The following is a 21,516-nucleotide window of genomic DNA, read 5'->3' as shown; positions in this document are numbered from 1 at the left end:
AATATACAGAGATTGCAGCAAAGCCCTATTTTCAGTGGTGAGAAATTGGAAGTGATTTAACTGACCATTAGATAACTCAGGTTGAAGCTGAGGGTGCATTTTATATAGCTCTTGGGTGGGAAAGGAGGAGGATCAGGAGTCTAAGACCAGCCTCCCCTACGTACCAAGTTTCAAGCCACTTGGGCTACACGGGGCCTTGTCTCAACCAAGTGAAGATGGGAGCAGCCTAGAGGCAGAGGAGGCAGTGGTCATGGTGACAGGCGTTGGTTCTGTTTATCATGGAAGACAACTGCCAAGATGACAAAGATGCCTGTGCTGCTGAGGAAGTGTCTCTCCCTGTATCCTCCCGTGACCTCTTGCCCTTTCTTCCTTCCCAGATATTTCTTCCCTTGGCCTCTCTGGCAGTCTCCTGGTTTTCCTACTCTCTGCTCCTCGTCACTAACAACTTCTTCCTCCCCAAGCTGCTAAGTGTTAAGTCTCCAGCACCGAGTTCTGGGCATCTTCTTGCTCTACCCGCTCTGTGAGTATCAGACCCCTCAGACTCTATGGTCCTGTGTGGGCAGACAAGTTTGTGACTAGCTCTTGCCTCCCTTCTGAGCTCGGATGTTTGTGTCTCAGTGCTCCTACCTGAACCAGCACGATGGCTCAGCAGATAAAGGCACGGGCTGCCCAGCCTGACGGTCTGAGTTTGACCCCAGGATCCACATGGTGGATTGGAAAAGCCAATCCCTGCAAGTTGTCTTGTTACTCCACATGCGTGTGCACATGGTTAATCATTGCCGCCACCCACTGGGCAGTTAACGTGGCTGATCTCTGTCCTAGTTAGGATCACTATTGCTATGATGAAACACCATGACCAAAAGCAACTTGGGGAGGAAAGGGTTTATTTGGCTTATGATACTATTAATCATAGAAGGAAGTCAGGGCAGGAACCTGGAGGCAGAGCTGATGCAGAGGCCTTGGAGATGCTGCTTACTGGCTTGCTCAGCCTGCTTGTAGAACCCAGGACCACCAGCCCAGGAATGGCTCCACCCACAATGGGCTGGGACCTCCCTCATAAGTCACTAAGCAAATTCTCCTCCGCAGAGGTTCTCAACCTGTGGGTTGAGACTCCTTTGGGGATCAAACATCCCTTTTACAGGGGTCGCCACAACATGAGGAACTGTATTAAAGGGTCTGCATTAGGAAGGCTGAGAACCACTGTTCTACTGGCTTGCCTAAAGCCTGTTCTTTTCTGGTTTTTGTTTTTTGTTTTTCAAGACAGGGTTTTCCGGCAGCTATGGAGCCAGTCCTGGAACTCACTCTGTAGACAGGCTGGCCTTGAACTCAAAGATCCCCCTGCCTCTGCCTCCCCCCCCCCCCCCCAGTGCCAGTACTGGAATCAAAGGTGTGTGCTATCACCCACAGCACCCACTTTTTAAAAGATAAGGCTGGGGATGCAGATCTGTGCACCACATGCAGCTGCCCTCTTTTGACCTCCCAAGGCTGGGGATGCAGATCTGTGCCACCACGTGCAGCTGATATTTTTTCTTCTTCTTTTTGTTTTTTGCCTTTGGGACATAGTAGACACCAAGAACTATTTCTTTTTCTTCCTTTTCTCTGTCCCTGTCCTCTTTCTTTTTCTGGTACCAGGAAATGAACCCAGACTCTGTGCTCACTAGGCAGGCTATATACACACTCAGCACTCTCTCTCTCTCTGTCACACACACACACACACACACACACACACACACACACTTTTTTTTCTTTTACTTTTGTGTGCATGGGTGCTTTGCCTGCATGTGTGTCTGTGCACTGTGTGCATGCAGTACTCCCAAGAGGCCAGAAGAGGGTGTCAGATCCTCTGGGGCAGGAGTTACAGCCATTGTAACTGAGTCTGAGCCATTCCTCCAGACCCTTCAACCTTTTTTTAAAAACTACCTTTAAGCTCCCAGTCGGTCCCCCCCAGCTTCCCCAGTGCCTGGCAATGCTTAGTCCTTGAATAAAAACTTGGGCTGCTTTGAATTTCTCACCGAAATGAGCATAGATTATAGAATTCATTTTGTGTTGTTTGTTCTTATTGTATAATCTGGATATTAATCCTGCATTAGGATACAAGTTCCAAATGTTCCCTCCATTCCAGAGGAGCTTTTCACTCTGCTGATACTGTCCTGTGTCTCAGAAACAACAACAAAAAAGAAATCATTTTCCTTACGTAAGGGTCTCTATAGGTTAAACTCTGAGAATAAAATTTAACATTTGTGTTTGTATAGTTTTGGCAAGATGGTGACAACAAATGCCTTCCAAAGAGGTTTTCCCTCCCCACCAGAAATGTTAGACCTCATTTCCCTATCCCCAGTTGAGCCTATTAGCTTTTGAAGAAACGTCTTTCCACTTGATAAATAAAATATGTTCTGCTGAATGGAGATGTGGCTCTCTTGGTAGAGTGTAACACGAATTCTAATTGGTCTTAAATAATATCCGGAGCAGGTATGGGGGCAGGGGGAAGCTGAAGGATCAGAGAAGCAGTGCGGCCAGCCTCTGGCGAGACCTTTTACCTCTACCGAAGGGGCGGGCGCTCCTGTCCTCAGAGTGTCTCCATTGACTGCACTGAGCTCCTGTCTTCTTCCTGCCCCTCTCTCCACCCAGCCATATCTCTTCCTGTTTCCACCTCTCTAGTGTTGGGATTAAAGGCTTGGGATACTAAGAGCTGAGATCACCTTTGTGTGAGCTCTGTTTCTTGTTTCTCTTTTAGAAGGTAGCCCAGCGTGACCTTGAACTAACAGAGGTCCTCTCGCCTCTGAGTCCTGAGATTAAAGGTGTGTCCCACCACTCCCTGGCCTCTAGTAGCTTAGCTCTGCTCTCTGATCTTCTGGCAAGCTTAATTTGTTAAAACACAAACAAAATATCACTACAGTAGGGTCTAGCATGCCAGTACCACTGATGTCCAGGCGCGTGTTGTGGGGGTGGAGGCAGGTTACAAATTCAAGGTTAGATTAGATTACCCGTAAGACTACTACACCTTTAAAAATAGAGAAAAGAAGAAGAAGAAAGGAAGGAAAGAGTAAAGAAAGGAAAGGAGGAAGGCAGGGCCAGGGAGGGTTAATGAGTAAGAGCTCTTGATGCATGAGGACCTCATGGGATCCCCAGCACCCACATAAAAAGCTGAGCCTGTCAGGTGGGTACAGTGGCTCACACCTTCAGACGGCAGAGACTAGTGAATCTCTGTGAGTTTGAGGCCAACCTGGTCTCAAAGAGTTCTGGACCAGCCAGGGCTACACAGAGAAACCCTGTTTTAGAAAACCAAAGCAAACAGAAAAGCCAGTCATGACCCCATATACCTGTACCCAGAACTGAGGAGATGGGTTGGGTTCAGTGAGAGAGCTTTTCCAAGGGAGGAAGGCAGAGATAACAGATACCTGTGTCCTTTTCTGTCCTCCGAGTACCTCTACACACGTACACACCACCCCTTCCTCTCTGTCTCTGTATGTGTTCTCATAGGTAATGTGCACCTCTGCGTACACACACACACACACACACACACACACACACACCTGCCGTGTCTCTCTCTCTGTCTGTCTTTCTCTCAAATGAAACAAATACAAATAACCCCATGCCATCCAGTTTGTATACATGATATGGAGTGACTGTACCTTCATATCAATACCTTAGCTTGGGCTAAATTCAGGTTCAAGCATTGCCTGTAGTTAGGCTACCTCAAAGAGGTCTGCTCACAGCAGCTAAGGTTCAGGGCTGTTACCTGAATGGAGGCCCGCGCATCTTAGAATTCATGGAGTGTTGGTTTTTGTTGACTAATTCCACAAGTTCTTGTTTTGTTTTGAGACAAGGTCTCATGTAGCCCAGGCTGACCTCAGACTCACAAGTGGCTGAGGATAACCTCAAACACCCAATCCTCCAGTTCCTATCCAGTTTACATAGTGCTGCGGGCGGAACACTATTTGGGGGTACTATGTTGAGTGAGCACCCGCCAGCTGAGCTCCATCCGCAGTCTCCTGCCCTGCACAGCTGGTTCTCACATTTGACCGCATCCTCATGCATCCTTGTTTCTCCCTTCTCTGAAGGTACCAGAAAGCAGCTGAAGAGGCAAACACGGAAAAGAAGAGGAATGTAAGTACTCAGTGGCCCCAGGACAGGTGGAACATGAGCAATCAGTGTGGCCCGGCCACCTGGCCCTCTGTGGAGCATGGGCTCTGTGTCAACTGAGCTGGACCTTTGTGCCAGCTGCTCTGTGAGCTCTCGCACCTCGCTGAGGTGCAGGAAATCCTATTTTCAGCTCTTTTCCTCTTGAACCCCTTTCTCCTTCCTGTGTTGATAAAGGCTAGAAGGCTAAATGCTTTCCTGAGGTTAATGAAATGGCCGCCCGTCAGCTCAGATGAGAGCAGGTCTCCTGGGCCACCCACTTTTCTCCAAATGACCAGTGTGCATTTAAAAGGAAGCCTGGCATCCGTGCTCCTCCCTGGGCTCTTTCTGGAAGCTCCTAGACTGTGCACAGCCACGGGGTCCCTTCCAGTCTATTCTCTCCTCTCCCTGGTCTAACCTCCTGCTGGGACAGATAATTTTCCCTTTATTTGTTTGTTTGTTTATTTATTATTTATTTATTATGTGTACAATATTCTGTCTGTGTGTATGTCTGCAGGCCAGAAGGGGGCACCAGACCTCAATACAGATGGTTGTCAGCCACCATGTGGTTGCCGGGAATTGAACTCAAGACCTTTGGAAGAGCAGGCAATGCTCTCAACCACTGAGCCATCTCTCCAGCCCCTCATTTTCCCTTTTTTAGGGTGGAAAATGCTCTCACTGTGCTCCAGGCCGATCTTGAATGCACAAGCTAGATAAAGCCCTGGCTTTAGCTTCTGAAGGAGTCAGCGTTATAAGGAGCATCCACCCCCACACCTGTTCAGAGGGACTTTCTTAAGACACACAAGTGGAGTCGTGGACTAGAGAGATATTAAGATCCCTTCCAGAGGACCCAGGTTCAATTCCGAGTACCCATGTGTCTTACAACTGTCTATAACCCCAGTTCCAGGGAATCCAGTGCTCTCTTCTGGCCTCTGTGGGCGCTGTATGCACATGGTATACAGATACACACAGGCAAATCCCACACATAATGGAATGGGTGAGAGGTGATGCAAGCCTGTAATCATAGCTGTTGTGGGAGGATTGCCAAGGGTTCAATTGCCAGGGTACTTAGCGAGTGTCAGAGCAGCTAGGTCTACATAGCAAGATGCTATCCGAAAGAAAAGAGGAGGGGGACATAGAAGTGAAAATGGCAAATAGGAACTTGCCTCTCCAATGTGACGTTGCAATAAATCTAGGCTGGAGATAAAATGGCATAGGTCAAAGTCTCTGGCACTTGGATGAGCCGCAGGGGATAACCTAGGGTGTGAGTGTAGACAGACAGGAAGTTGATGACTGAGCTCAGGAGCACTGTGGGGTCTCACCCCTCTCTCTCTCTCTCTCTCTCTCTCTCTCTCTCTCTCTCTCTCTCTCTCTCTCTCTCTCTCTCTCTTGTTTTGCTTTATGGACCTAGAAGTTGAACTCAGGCCTTGTGCATGCTAGGCAGAACTCCACCTCTAAGCTGTACTCCCAAAATAGAGCCATCCTGTTTAAAGGCTGAAGAACTGAGGAGGAGCTGGCGGAGGAGGCAGAGAGTTCAAGGCCACTCACGCTGGGCTGAGGGAGAACCTGTCTCAACAAACAGAAAAGGATAGGGGCAGTGGTCTGTACCAGCAGATGGCAAAGGCAAGGAGTCCACCTTAGCTTGTTTGGTAGTTGAGGTCAGTGAATGGCAAGGGTCATTAAAGAAGATGTACTAACATGTGAGCCAATGGTTAGCCTCCCTGACGGTCAGGGAAGCACTGAGGTGTGCACTGTGATGTAATAGATGTTCATCAGTGGGGAAGCATGGTACAGCTATACGATGTAATATTTGTTCCATGTAGTTAAGATTCTATGTATGTGGCATATACGTGTCACATGCCTGTAATCTCAGCAGTCAGGCAGGAGCAGGAAGAGGTTTAGGCTGTGTCTAAAGATCTATCTTTAAAAAAAAGAAGCAAAGGAAAATGACCGAAATGTGAAGAAATGGAAATTGTCACTGCACCTGTTCTGTGAGGGCCCTTCACTACGCAATGCAAGAGATAGCACTCAAAATAGCAATAAATAAGAGCGACCTTTTCTGTACTTTTTTTTTTTTTGAGAGAAGGTTTCTCTGTGGCTATGGAGCCTGTCCTGGAACTAGCTCTTGTAGACCAGGCTGGCCTCGAACTCACAGAGATCCGCCTGTCTCTGCCTCCCAAGCGCTGGGATTAAAGGTGTGTGCCACCACTGCCCGGCTTCTGTACTTTTTTTATTTTGAATTTTTTTTGTGTGTGTGTGTGTGGTTTTTTGAGACAGGGTTTCTCTCTCTTTTTTTTTTTTGACAAATCTTTTAATGTTCTTTTATTTTTTATTTATTTATTTTTTTTTTAGTTTTTCGAGACAGGGTTTCTCTGTAGCTTTGGAGCCTGTCCTGGCACTAGCTCTTGTAGGCCAGGCTGGCCTCGAACTCACAGAGATCTGCCTGCCTCTGCCTCCCGAGTGCTGGGATTAAAGGCGTGCGCCACCACCGCCCGGCTGACAGGGTTTCTCTGTAACTGTCCTGGCATCTGTTTTATAGACCAGGCTGACCTTGAACTCACAAAGATCTACCTGTCCCTGCCTTCCAAGTGCTGGGATTAAGGCATGTGCCACCATCGCTCGGCTGAAGTTGTTTTTGAATTAGAGTAAATTATACCTTTATCTAAATGACTGTGGTAGTGTATACCTATAGTCCCAATACTTAGGAGGCTGTGGAAGGAGGAGCACGGGTTAGAGACAGTCTATATAGTGAGACATTGTCTTGGGATAAAACATCTGGCTGGAAAGATGGATGAGCAATTAAGAACATGTATTGCTCCTGTAGAGAACCAGGTTGGATCCCAGCACCACACTGGGCATGTCACAGTGAACCTGTAACTTCAGATCCAAGGCCTCTGGTTTGAGGGCGCCAGCACTCACGTGCACACACCTCTACACAGCCACACACATACATGACTGAAAATAATAGCTAGTGTCACATGCACACACCCTTTATCAAACTTCTAACTGAATGTCCTACAGAGCTCTGAAAACACTTCTCAAGGCCAGGGACTGGTCAGATAGCTCAGCAGTTAGAACTCTTCCAGAGTACCTGTTTCAATTCCCAGCACCTACACAGCAGCTTAACACTGCCTGTGCCTGCAGCTGCAGGGGTTAGACACCCTCGCAGAGACATACACACAGACAAAGCACTAATGCACATAAATTAAAAGCAGTTTCTCACAGCCGTGGAGTGCCCTGAAGCAGGCTGAGCCTTATTCATATTTTTCCAGTTTTCCACTAACGACAGAGCTGCTTTTCCTTTGTCAGGGCAGAGGGAAACGGGAAGTAACTGACCTTGGTTAGCGAGTACCCATACTTTACCATGAAGAGGAGCCAGTGTGTTTCCCTGGTAACCGTAGTGGGATTGGCTGCATGATAGCCTGCGCTACCAAAAATGTGCTTTCTGTTTCTCTGCCCAAACCATGGGAATGCAGATTAGTGACCCCACCGCACTGACATCTCAACCTTGCTGAGATGCGTGCCATGTGGGCATCCAGCCATGCACCCAGATTCTAGCTTCTACTTTTCTGAAACCTGTCAGCCTAGCGACCCCCCACTCCCCAAAGCCGGTGTGTACAGTTTCACTCCTGTACCCAAACATCTTCCCACCTTTTTTCCCCCTTTGACATGGATTAGGTCTCCAACCTGGGACAGATGGCACTGAGGTGCCTATAGACATCAAAGCAGACGCTGCCTGTCAGTCTCTCTGTGGTGCCAGTGCCTTCCACACCCTACCTCTCCAGCCAGGGTCTGCACTGGGTCTTCCTTCCCCTAGCTTCCCTGATTCCTGTGTAACCCAGCCATTTTGGCTCCACCCATCTCTTGGCTTCCACTCCTGGTTCCTGCTCTCCTGGCCTCTTGGCTCCTGGCTCTCCCTTCTCCCCTTCTCCACGTGGCCTGGTTCAGTTTGCCGGTCTTGTTCAGTCTGGACTCCTCCACGTCCCTCCGTGTCTGCCGTGCTCTGCCTTTGTCATTCACCATGGAGATTTACTGTATAGTCCTGGCTGGCTTTGTTTTATATTGTTTTCAGACAGGGTCTTGCTTGGTACATAGCCCGACCTCTCAGAATTGCTTTTGCTTCAACCTTCCGGATGCTGGACTCACTGGCATGCACCCACTGCGCCTGGTTCCTCATCTTGCATCATTCACTTATCTTATTATTATTAATTTTTTTTTTAGATATGATCTCTCCGTATATAGATCCCTGGCTGGCTTTGATTTACAGACTCATAGCTCTCCTCCTTGACCTCCCAAATCCTGGGATTATACACCTTAACCACCATGCCCAGCTTCATCCTGCTTTTGTGTTTGTTGTTTGTTTTTGAAACCATGTTTCATGTAGCCAAGGCTGGCTCAGGCTCCCTGTGTATCTGAAGATGTTCTTAAACTCTCTCAATCCTCCTGCCTCAGCCTCAGCCTCCGCCAAGTGCTGGTGTTACAGGTGTGAGCCACTACACTCAACCCTCTGTCTTTTAAAATGATCTCCCTGACAAGACTTCTCCATGATGGCCTCTTCATGTTACAGATAGGGAAAGAAAGGAGAGTTAGTCACCAAAGGGCCTGCATCTGCTCATCACAGTCAGATGGTCACGCAGGAGGGACCCTATGTCATACTTCGTGTGATCTGTACTCAAGCAACAGCTATTATCCAGAGACATTGTCTGCCAAATCTGCAACTTGCTGAGTGGATCCGGTGCAGGGCGCTGTGTGGATCCGGTGCAGGGCGCTGTGTGAACTAGATCTGGTGCAGGGCGCTGTGTGGATCCGGTGCAGGGCGCTGTGTGAACTAGATCTGGTGCAGGGCGCTGAGTGGATCCAGTGCAGGGCGCTGAGTGGATCCGGTGCAGGGCGCTGAGTGGATCCGGTGCACGGCCCTGTGTGAACTAGATCTGGTGCAGGGCGCTGAGTGGATCCAGTGCAGGGCGCTGAGTGGATCCGGTGCAGGGCGCTGAGTGGATCCGGTGCACGGCGCTGTGTGAACTAGATCTGGTGCAGGGCGCTGTGTGGATCCGGTGCAGGGCGCTGTGTGGATCTATGCAGAGCGCTGAGTGGATCCGGTGCACGGCGCTGTGTGAACTAGATCCGGTGCAGGGCGCTGTGTGGATCCGGTGCACGGCGCTGTGTGAACTAGATCCGGTGCAGGGCGCTGTGTGGACTAGATCTGGTGCAGGGCGCTGTGTGGATCCGGTGCAGGGCGCTGTGTGGATCCGTGCAGGGCGCTGTGTGAACTAGATCCGGTGCAGGGCGCTGTGTGAACTAGATCCGGTGCAGGGCGCTGTGTGAACTAGATCCGGTGCAGGGCGCTGTGTGAACTAGATCCGGTGCAGGGCGCTGAGAGGATCCGGTGCAGGGCGCTGTGTGAACTAGATCCGGTGCAGGGCGCTGTGTGGATCTATGCAGAGCGCTGAGTGGAGAAAGGAGGCTGTGGAAGTGTAGCCACCATTATGGCTCTTGACCACAGGACCCTTTGTGACCCTCTGGTGCCTTAGGAAGAGCTAAAAGCTTGATAGAAATGGCAGCAACTAGCACTTCCCTGCCTCAGAGAGTGAGCAGAAAGACGACTGCTGTAGTCCAGGCTTGGGATTCCAGGGCTGGCTGGTCACAGGGTTGATCACAAGCATGGAGAACCACAAGAATTTTTGTTTATGATTACTGTGTGTTTCTGTGTGTGTCCTGGGGATTGACTAGGGCCTCACACATGCTGGGAAAGCACACGATTCCACTTAGCTATATCCCCAGTCCTTTTATCCCTTTTTAGTTTGAGACAGGGTCTTGCGAGTTGCCTAGGCTAGTCTTGAAGTCATTCTGTAGCCCAAGGATGGTGAACTTGTAACCATCTGTGTCAGCCTCCCGAGAAGCCAAGATTACAGGCCTGTGTCACCAGGCCTGGCAGTATTTATTTAATAATATTGTTGCCTCTTACCAAAGGCTACTGATGTCAAATGATATTTGCAGACATTAACAAGGGTTCATATATTCTCTACAGTAGCCCTTTATAATAATGTATAGCAACCAGAAAACTTGTCCAAAGTCCCATGGCTGGATGCAGGTAGATAATGCAGATAACATATGCCCATTGTAAAGAACTCTAAGAAAAAGCCAGGTGTGGTGGGCACCTTTAACCCCAGCATTCGGAAGGCGGAGGCAGGTGGATCTTTGTGAGTTCGAGGCCAGCTTGGTCTAAAGAGTGAGTTCCAGAACAACTAAGGCTGCATAGAGAAACCCTGTCTCAGTAAACAAAACAAAACAAAAATACAGAGAAAGAGAAAATGTGGGTGATGTGATCTCCATAAACAATTATCTGACGATAAACCCTCACCTCTCAGGTTTTTCCTTTTTTGTTTTAGAGATCACTTCTGTTGTGTAACTCCCTTCTCTTCCCCATCTTAGCTAGCCTCTAGCCCTAAGGATGTGGCTGGAATATTGCCATGGCCTGGGCCGCACTCCCAGGAAGATTTAAGGGTGTGGGATATTTAATGATGTCACACCATAGTGCCTTGTGCATCCCCTTTTGTCTCTGACACTACCTCATCACTCTTGAAGTTGCACCTTTAAGAGCCCGTTTTCTTTTATGCATCCTGATTTTGGGTAGAGGTGTAAGTTTGCATGTGCACATGTATGTTTGTTTATATGTGGGCACACATATGTGAACCTGCATCGGAGATGAGAGCCACCTTAGGTGCTGCTGTGGAGACATCCCCAACCTAGTTTTTTGAGGCAGAGTCTCTCTCCCTGGCCTGGTGTTCACCAGTTAAGCCAGCCTGGCTGGCCCGCAAGCCCCAGAGACCTGTTTCTGCCTCTCTGGCACTGGGTTCACAAGTGTGCATCAATATGCTTGACTTTTGTTTTGTTTTGGAGTTTGTTTGTTTCTTTGTTTGTTTGAGATACAGTCTCACATGCTGGCTTAAAACTTACTGTAATCTCCCTGCCTCGGTCTTCAGAGTACTGGGATTGCCAGTCCTTTACTTCCTTGTCTTTTGTTTGTTTGTTTGTTTGTTTACTAAAGTTTACTTTTGGAAAAACTTGCCGATAAAAAATAACACACACTGAAATTAACGAGACCCAAAGTCTGTACATTTCAGTAAAATTCTATATAGATTGAATAATTATTCTGAAGCTATGGAACTTCACTTTGGATTTTACACTCTATCAAATATATTTTTATGTACTTATCACCAAAAAAAATCATGATAGAGTTAGAACTAGAAGAACAATTAGCTTTGTATTAGTAGTAAGTATGGGGGTGCCTGAGTGCAGGTAATAGATACAAGTTATGAAAGAGGAGGTAAAGAGGCACTCTGGGTTTGTTGGCTTGTTTGTCTTATTTCTATTTATTTATTGGCTTTTGAGACAGGGTTTCTCTGTAACAGCCCTGGCTTTCCTGGAACTTGTTCTGTAGATCAGGCTGGCCTTGAACTCACAGAGATCCACCTGCCTCTGCCTCTGTGTGCTAGGATTAAAGGCGTGCGCCACCACTTTGAAGTAACTTTGAACTTGCAAGAAGCACTTTGAAGTAAAACATCATGCTGCCTCTCCCTGAAGATGCTCCCACAGAGATGCCATCCCTCCAGCCCTGTTTGGACACTGCTATTATTCTGCCTCCCAAATGCCTTTGTGCCTGTTCATCGTAAAGAGCAATGAGGGTTTTCACAGAGCTAACGGGAGCATCAATTTTGTTTAATTCTCTGTGAAAGTTGTTGTGGTGTGAAGGTGACATAGATTAGTTTTGTTCTCCCATTTGTTAAATTATAAATGTGTGTTTATTACAAAAGAAGAGTACTAATGCCATAAATCCTTCTCTGGGAGATAGCAGAGTGCTTGCAGATGGGGGGATCTGAATTTGACCCCAGAACCCATGTTTTAAAAAACAACTGGGTAGGTATGGTAGCACTCACGTGATCTCAACTCTGGGGAGGTGGAGACAGGAGAGGGATTCCTGGGATACTGAGGAACGCCACTTCTGACCCACACAAGAACAGACACATGTGTGCACACACAAACATGCATGCACATAAATCAGTAACCTGTACAAGGTATTCCACCATAGGGAATGGGCTACAAAAAGCCAGCTGATGCATCTGGGGTAAGTCCTGGTCCCGTCGCCAGGGCACCCCAGTTATGTATGTGACCAAGTCACATAACTGTCACCCACATTCACAAGGCCTAGTTTGGTCTCATGCAGGCTCCCCAGCTGTCAGTCAGGAGTCCCTGAGCTCCCACTAGCTGGGGTCAGCTGTCTGTGGTTTTCCCTATCATGATCTTGACCCCTGCTTGCCCATGTGATCCCTCCTCCCTCTCTTCAACTGAACTCCAGGAGCTCAGCCCAGTGCTCTGCTGTTGATCACTGCATCTGCTTCTATCAGTTACTAGATGAGGTTCTATGATGACAATTAGGGTAGTCAATAATCTGATTACAGGGGAAGGCCAGTTCAGGTACCCTTTCCACTATTGCTAGGAGTCTTAGCTGGGGTCATCCTAGTGAACTCCTGAAAATTTCCCTAGCACGAGGTTTCTCCCTAACCCCATGATGGCTCCCTCTATCAAGTTATCTCTTTCATTACTCTCCCACTCCATCCCTTCCCCAACTAGTCATCTCTATTCCTCATGTTCCCATTCCCTCTCTTCTACACCCCTCCCAATTTACCAAGAAAATCTTAACTATTTCCACTTCCTGGGGCCTTCCGTGTGCCTCCCTCTTAGGGGCCTCCTTTTTACCTAGCTTCTCTGGGGCTGTGGATTGTAGCCTGGTTCTCCTTTGCTTTCTGTCTAATATCCACTTATGAATGAGTACATACCATGTTTGTCTTTCTGGATCTGGGTTACCTCACTCAGGATGGTTTTTTTCTAGCTCCATTTATTTGCCTGAAAATTTCAAGGTGTCATTGTTTAGAGGCTTGGTCCTGCTTCAGCTTGATGTTGACTCCCCAAGGGAGGCCTTATCCTCTCTGAGGAGTGGATGGGAGGTGGGATGGGAAAGGAAGTGGGGGAACAGAAGAAGGGAAAGGAGAGGGAACTGGGGTTGGTATGTAAAATGAAAAGAAATTTGAATTAAGAAAAAAAGAAACTGTAAACATCTTGATGACTTCTAGACTACTTTTCTATGCTCATAGTTATGATATTCAGTCATATTGTAAAATCGGATCTTCATGACTTACAATTTACCTTTTTTTTAAGTTGAAAATCATCTTTCTATGTCAGTAAAAAAAATGCAGTGATCCATGGTCTGTATCTAAAAAAGGTGGGGTCCAGTCTCCAAAGCAGATGCAGCTCTATCCTGTGTGGGCCTGGTGGGGCAGGCGAAGGCAGGGGCCTCCATACCCTGCTTGGGGGACATTTTCCACTTGTTTTTACTTTTTGACACAGGGTCTGTGTTGTGCAGGCAAGGCTTAAAGTCCCTTTAACTCCTGGGCTCATCAGTTATCCCCTGCCGTCATAACTTTGCCATCATACCTGGCAGGAGCTGGGGTTTTCTCTCAATGGAAGTCTTTTGTGTTTCCTCTGCCACTGGCTCATGCCGGCAGCCTCTAGCCAGGGTGTAAATCTGAGGGTCCAGCAGTTCTTCTGTAACTCTGTGTGTCCGAGCCTTGCTGCTCCTCGGTGAAGACCTAATTCCCAATATAGCTAGCTGCTAATCCCACTAATTCCCTGAAGTCTTAGGCATTGTCCCCTCTATCCTAGTGAAATCCTGAGGTGTCGCAGGCAGCAGGAATGGAGAGTAAGAAGGTCCTGGAGGTTGGTGGGTGGCGTTTGGTTCGTTAGGATTCTCAAAGCATACGCTGCTTAATTTTACTTCAACAAACATGTTTCCACTATTACTCCACAGCATCGCTGGCAACGTGCAAATTGTTTTTCAATGGATTCTATCGTTTTTGACCCACGTGACAGTGAACACTCTTTGGTGTGTGTGTGCGCAATGAGTGTGTTCTTTGAGTATGAGTGGAGGCCGGTTCTCTTTTTCTTACAAGGCCCATGTGTTCCTCCACCTAAGGATCTGGAAAATAGTGAATCTTCCAAGATGACTACAAATTAGCTATAGATAAATAGTAGAGAGGAGAAAGATTATTATGCAGAAATAAAATCTGAGAGCTGGGAACACAGCTCAGTGGTCATGTCCCTGTTTGACCCTCTAGCCTGGAAAGTGTTTATATGCATGTGAATCTTGTCAGCTATATACTAACACCACACACACAAAAACTGTGACCCTCTAGATCTCTTAGATAGGCCCAGTCCTCCATGTTGCTCTCCAGAATTTTATTTTATTTTTTTTTTTGTTTTGTTTTTTTCAAGACAGGGTTTCTCTGTAGCTTTGGAGCCTGTCCTGGAACTCGCTCTGTAGACCAGGCTGGTCTCGAACTCACAGAGATCCACCTGCCTCTGCCTCCCGAGTGCTGGGATTAAAGGCGTGCGCCACCATCGCCCGGCTCTCTCCAGAATTTTAATTGGAATTATATAGGTACCATATCTTTGCCTTGTTGCTTTTTTTGTGTTTTGTTTTATTTGTTTTTTGTTTGTCTGTTTTTTTGGTTTTGTTTGTTGGTTGGTTGGTAAGAAAGGAATCGCTAGCATGCTTCCTCCTGCACTTTTGTGGCATACCTGAGTGAAGTGAACTTTTATTCAAGTGTAGTTACAATGTTGAAGGTACCTAGCAATTTGGTTTTTCTTCTTGCTTTCCGGGTGAGTCTTAGGAGGAAAAAAAAGTCTGTCCAATGCAACTCCAGGAGATCTAGGCTGTCCTTGCTGCTCACTTTGTCCTTATAAGGCTATCCTGTTTTATCACTTCCTGCTTCAGCTCCTGACTTTTCCCTCTTCCCCCTCCGGGCCCTGGGTGGATGCTCGCTCCTGTGGCCGGGCAGTGGTCACAGCTGTCTGAACCGGCAGCGGACCAGGCGCAGCTTGGAGTTTTAACTTTCATTTTACGAAGACGCATGTTTGGCTGTTGCATCAGGCAAGTTATAACTGGTACTTACTTCTTGTTCTTCTAGAACACTGAAAATCTCCCCCAGCAGTTTAGAAGAGGGACCCTGTCTGCGTTAAAGAAGAAGTGGGAAAACCCGGTGGCCGGAGCGGAGTCCCACATAGACACAGTGCCAGACAGCAGCGGTGAGGGTGGGCGCAGCATGGACCCCTCTCCTGCCGAAGTGATGGACGGCTCTGCTTCTGGACCCAGAGGAGACCGGGAAGAGCAAACCCAGCCCAAACCTAGATTTGGATCTCGCCCGGAAGCCGTTATTCAGTCTCGGTATCCCCTCTCTCAGGACAGCCTGGATCTTAAAGTCCAGGCCACAGAAAGTCAAAAAATGGAAAATTCTCTGGGAGATTCCAGGCATGAAGTAGAGAAATCTGAAGGGAATGAAAACACAGAAGCTTCAGGCAAAATAGAGAAATACAATGTTCCACTGAACAGACTAAAGATGATGTTTGAGAAAGGCGAGCACACTCAAAACAAGGTAAGAGCCAAGTGGGCTTAGGAAAACCAGGAGTAATTCGTTCTCTAACGGAGGCTGTCTGTCTGGTCAGCTGGAGCAGAATGTGGGATCAGTATGTCTTTTGATTCGAGTTGCATTAATAAAAGCCTCAAATGAACTGTTTACACGGGTGCTGGGTTTGCGAGTCTGCAGTCTAGTTTCATGTAAATCTAGCTATTCTGGGATGCAGGTTGGTACCAAAAAATGAAGGCAGTGGATGCTGGTAGCATCGTGTGCTCCTGCACACTCACCCTTTTAATTTGTCTTCCTGTGCCTTTTGTCATTTGTAGCCTTGGGGGTGAAACTGCTGCCTGAATGGCTATCTACTTGGACACAGCTGCTGCCCGAGAGTTGAGGCCAGCGTGCCTCGTGTAAAGACTGAGGCTTGTCTCAGCACTGGCTGAATCCCTTCTCTTCTCCGACTTCCTCATCTGTGCCTCCCAACAAATGTTTTTTATCAGCCAGACTCCTGTCCCAGGAAAAATCAGTGCTGAGAGCCCAGCTAGTGTGGCTTTTAGGGGTTTTGACTTGCAAATGCACGGGGTTACATTTTCCTGCATCTGCTAATGAAATTCGATCCTTCGTGTGGATTGCACACCAGTCCCCAGAGGGAATTACTTAACTGGAAAATGAGTTGCATATGCTGGTGCCTCGCAGCACACTACTCCAGGGGCTGCCGAGCTGGTCAGTTTTTCCAGTTTTCTCATACTTTCCTACGAAGCTGGCGCTGTATACGGACGGGATGGTTTTTTACAGCAGCCCTCATAATGCAGTAAACATATCTGACGGGTAGCAGAGCCATCATACACTCAGATTTCAGCTACGTGGGAAAGCTGTCTTTTCGTAAGCTATTTGGCCCGCTTCCCTGTATTGGTGAAGTAATAGTGTAAGGCATTCCTTCTGAGATAAAGAAATAGATAGCTTATCCCCTCGAGTCCTGGCTAAGGCTGGGGTGGTGCTGTCAGTTTCTTCAGTAACTCCCTGCAGCTGCTGCCCCCTGCCCGGGAGCGGGCTTGCCTGGAGACCATCTTTGGATGCTAGGAAGAATTTTTAAGGGTTTTTTGTTGTTGTTTGTTTTGTGTTTTAGCTAGAACCCTTTCCTGAGTATGCACTTTAGCTCTGCTTCAACACTGGAACCAACTGGCAAGAGATGGAACCACAGAGCCACAGAGCTGTTTCATGGCGTTTCTTAAACTCCCCTCTTGACTGCTTTCGTTCCCTGGGCCTGCCAGCTCCCTCTTTCCCCTTTATGGTCTTAATAAAAAAAAAAGTTTCTTATTTAAATGGGAAGGAGAATTTTAAATGGAAGGGAAAATGTAAGAAATCCTAACTAGAGAGGAAGGGGCTTTGTTATGACTCAAAGGCCCATTGTCAGCCTCCCAGCCCCAGCGGGTGGGTGCTGACGTCATGCAGCTCACTCAGGCAGCTCACACAGTGCGGTTCAATGGAAAGGGCCCGTGCACGTCAGAACTGGCCCAAGGTAGGAAATGACTGGGACCTGCGCAGGCAAAAGTGCTGACTATGTGTACGGCTGAAGAGAGACTGAGGATGGGTCAGGGCAAGTCTATTTAAAGAAATAGTCAAAGTAGCACGGGCGGGGGCGGGGGAGGGGAGCGGGGATGGGCACTGCATAAAGAACAACCCTTAGCTGAGCTGGGTGACCCGTGACTCTCTCAGCACTCTGGGAGGCTGAGGCAGGTCCAGCTACAGCACCGCAGATGCCCTGATTCCCCTGGCTCTGCATAAGAAGGGAGGGACCAGAAGAGGATGGGGAAGAGGACTCCTGCTTCCTCAGGGTTAAACCTTGTAGCTAAACTCATTGGAAAAGGGTTCTCAGAGTTACCTGTGCTTTTTGAGGCCTGGGTATTGTATGTGTGTGCCTTTTTCCCCCCCAAATTAAGTGGTCCTTTGTCCCTTATGGCTGTTTCAGAATAAGTGTGATTATCTGTATAAGAAACACTATCAATTATTTTAAAAAGTTTTGTCCAGGGCTGAGACTGTAGCTCTCTCTCTCTGTGTGTGTGTGTGTGTGTGTGTGTGTGTGTGTGTGTGTGTGTGTTTGCCTAGCATTTGCCAGATCCTGGGCTCCGTCTCTAGAACCAGTCACTCCCTACTTCCCCTATACACACACACACACACACACACACACATGAACACAGAGAGATTCAGACATACATTCAAAAGAACCACTCACTCCCCTACACACACTCACCCATGTTCCGTGCAATGTCTTGTTTTGGTGTATATATGTATGTTTGAGAGAGGGTCTCATTGTGTAGCCCTAGCTGGCTCTGGCTCCCCAGGGTTAGGATTCAAGGCTCACACCACTCTCCCTGGCTGTTTAGTGCAACACTTTAATCCAGCTCTTAGAAAGCTCCACATTGGGTGTTTGGAAGACTGAAAACCCCTAGGCCCCTCCAGGAGTAAGACTATTGCACTACAGCTCAAAACCTGACGATTAGTGACAAGTGACACTGTGATACTTCCATCCAGCAGTTCCAGTACGCAGGAGTTTTAGTCCAGCCTGGGCTACAAAGTGAGTCTAAGGCCTGCCTGGAGCCTCGACTATATAGTGAGACCCAGTCTTTTTTTTGTTTGTTTGTTTTTTGTTTTTTTGAGGCAGGGTTCTCTGTGTGTAGCCCTTGGCTGCCCTAGAACTCACTCTGGAAACCAGGCCTCAAACCCACAGAGTGCTGGGATTAAAGGCTCATGCCACCACCCACCTACCTGAGACCCAGTTTTAAACTAAGCCAAATCCTAGGAATGATGATCGTGTTTTCTTTAGCTTCACATAACAGTGACACGTGATAGCATATATGTGCTACAGTAGCGTGAGCCCTTTGAGAGGACGGAGGGTACCACACTAAAGCCTGACCTCACCCATACTGACGGTTCATACACACCTTCTTGTGGGTGGTGCTGATCTTGCTTTACTGTTTTGTGCAGAGAGTTTGCCTGCATGTCAGCCTGTGTGCCATGGGCATGCCCAGGGAGGTCAAAAGAAAGCACCAGGTCCAGTTGCCCGGGAACTGGAGTCATAGATTGTGTGGACCACCGTGGAGGGTTTTGTTGTTTTGTTTTGAGGCAGAGTCTTATGTAGCCCAGGCTGACCTTGTGTTGTAAAGAGAGGGCCGCTTCTTGGTTCCCAGCCACCCAGCTAGCTTAGACCTGAAATAATCAAACAGAAACTGTATTAATTAAATCACTCTATTAATTAAATTAGCTCTAGCTTCTTCTTGGCTAACTCTTACACCTGAATTTAACCCATTTCTAGTAATCTGTGTATCACCACATGGCTGTGGCTTAATGGCAGTTCCATCTGCCTCCAGCAGGACTATGTGGCTTCTCTCTGACTCAGCCTTTTTCCCAGCATTCAATTTAGTTTTCCCCGCCTAGCTAAGTTCTACCCTGCTATAAGTCCAAAGCAGTTTCTTTACTCATTAATGGTAATCACAGCATACAGAGGGAAATCCCACACCAACCTTGGGCCCTTTATCCTCCTGCTTCCTTTTGTGGTGAGATTGTGTGGATGCAGATGTAGACCAGTTCTGATACTTTCCCTGTGTCTTGCCCGAATGGCTGTTGTTGGTGTATCAGTGATCAGTCATCTTCTAACTGCTTTGTGCCAACTGACTGCTTCCTACTCCAGCCAGCCGTATTTCAGTCAAACCTGTTGAAACTCAGTGTCAAGACTGGAACATTACATAAGACACCCCCATCTGCCAGCCAGGTACCTCCTGTGTTTGTGCTGCCTGCCGCAGGGCTCACTCCTGACCAGTGGGTGTGCATAGATGCCCGTCTCCTCTGGCCTCCAGATGTTGTGTCGACCCTAGAACTACTTGGGAACTTCTAAGTTATTTTGTCTGTTTCCTGCTCTCGGTTGGGATATCATAACCCCAGCTGAATGAAGTTAGAGAAGTTAGCGGGATGCCTGATGTCATGTGACTGATCTCGGGACAAGGCCTGAGCTTGTGTGGTAGTCCTTCTATCATATGGTGCAAGCTCCACGGACATTAGAGCTGGTCACTGTCCAGACACAAATGACTGTAGCCCTTCCTGTCTTTCTACCGACATTAGAACTGGTCTCTGTCCAGATGCAAATGACTGTAGCCCTGCCTGTCTCTCCACGGTCACTGTCCAGACACAAATGCTGTCCTCACACATAAGCTCTCTATTCCCACCCCCCTTTTGAGACAGGGTTTCTCTGTGTAGCCGTTGCTGTCCTGGAACTCACTCTGTCAACCCGGTTGGCCTTAAACTCAGCGATCCTCCAGCCTCTGCCTCCCAAGTGCTGGGATTAAAGGTATGCTCCACCACCGCCTGGCTTGTTTAGTCTTTGTTACCTAGGCCTATCTTCCTAGTCCATGCTCTTCCCCTTTTATGGGATATATTTCATTACGCTGCCAATCACTTCCCGATAATTAGATTCTTTTCTGTCTCTGAGTATCTTGGCAGAAATGTTTTGTTTTGAATAATTTCTTTGGACTATATTCTGTTATATGTACCATATTTAGAAGGTATACTTCTCTGGATATTTTTTTTCTTTTTTCTTTTTTTTGGTTTTTCGAGACAGGGTTTCTCTGTGGCTTTGGAGCCTGTCCTGGAACTAGCTCTGTAGACCAGGCTGGTCTCGAACTCACAGAGATCCGCCTGCCTCTGCCTCCTGAGTGCTGGGATTAAAGGCGTGCGCCACCACTGCCCGGCTCTGGATATTTTTCTTACGTATTTTCAGTTTATCCTCAAAGATTGTACTATGTCAAAACTAGCATTGCCTGAGCACATGACCCCGGAAGCTTCGTCAGCTGTTGGTTTTGTGTGTACATGTTTTGCCTGCATGTATGTGCACCACATGGGTGCCTGGAGTCCATGGAGGTCACAAGAGGGCATCAGAATCCCTGGAACTGCAGTTACATATGATTGTGAGCCACCATGTGAACCCGGGTCCTCTGGAAGAGCAACAAGTGTTCTTAACTGCTGTGCCATCTCCCCAGCCCCCCCAGGCTTTTAACTACTGAATAAGTGTACTAAACAAGAAATCTCTCTCTCTCTCTCTCTCTCTCTCTCTCTCTCTCTCTCTCTCTCTCTCTCTCGCTTTCTTTCTTCTCTTTCTTTGTTTTTGTTTGTTTTTGCTTATTATAAGGCTAACACGACTTCTATAGGACACTTAGAGATACAGAAAATGTAGAGAATTCTGTATCTGGTGAGAAGTGCTTCTCTGTCTTTGTTAGGGTTTCTGTTGCTGTGATAAAACACCAGGACCAACAGCAACTTGGAAGGAAAGGGTTTATTTCACTTAACACACTTCCTGTCCATCACCGAGGAAGTCAGGAACTCACGTGGGGCAGGAACTAATGCAGATGCCACGGGTGGGGGTGCTCCTTACTGCCTCGTTCCCCATGGCTTGCTCGGCCTGCTTTCATAGAACTCAGGACTGGCAGCTGGGGCTGGCACCGCCCGCAGTGGGCTGAGCCCTCCCTCATCAATCCTCGTTCAAGAAAACAGGTGGGGGATTTTCTCAGTTACTTCTCCCAAGTGACTGTAGTCCGCGTCAAGTAGACATAAAACTGACCAGCATGTCCTTCTATGTACATTTTTTTAATACGAATGAATACACCATTTTGCTCCGAGCCCCTGAGGAAGAAAAAAAATGTTATCACTTAATACTTTGAGAAGTTGAGAGATTTATTTCTACCTCACGGTTTCTGTACATAGTTCTGCAAAATCTCATTTTCCCTAAAACCTACCCTCCCTCCGTCCTTGATTTTTAGGAAATGTGAGAGTCTGAAGGAAGGATCCCCATGAGAGGGTAGAAGGCAGTGAAGGGGTGGATGAGGGGCTCCTGTAAAGCACAGAGAGTCATCATCATTTGGGGAGGAGACAGGACCTCACG

The 21,516-nt window shown here is 47.7% G+C and overlaps 1 protein-coding gene across 2 annotated transcripts in view; it reads left to right on the top strand.

Annotated features, from left to right (window-relative positions):
• Positions 1-21,516, top strand: part of Lima1 (LIM domain and actin binding 1) — a 110,536-nt gene that overhangs the window by 51,608 nt on the left and 37,412 nt on the right. For both annotated transcript variants that reach the window (XM_075960645.1, XM_075960646.1), the window contains 2 exons: positions 4,062-4,107; positions 15,144-15,608. In XM_075960645.1, the coding sequence (XP_075816760.1) occupies positions 4,062-4,107; positions 15,144-15,608 (511 nt within the window). The remainder of the gene's footprint in view (positions 1-4,061; positions 4,108-15,143; positions 15,609-21,516) is intronic.

The sequence above is a fragment of the Microtus pennsylvanicus genome, chromosome 2, assembly GCF_037038515.1.
Source record: "Microtus pennsylvanicus isolate mMicPen1 chromosome 2, mMicPen1.hap1, whole genome shotgun sequence".
Taxonomy (NCBI): Eukaryota; Metazoa; Chordata; class Mammalia; order Rodentia; family Cricetidae; genus Microtus; species Microtus pennsylvanicus.
The sequence above is the reverse complement of the archived record's forward strand: the minus strand, read 5'-3'. Positions and strand labels throughout refer to the sequence as shown.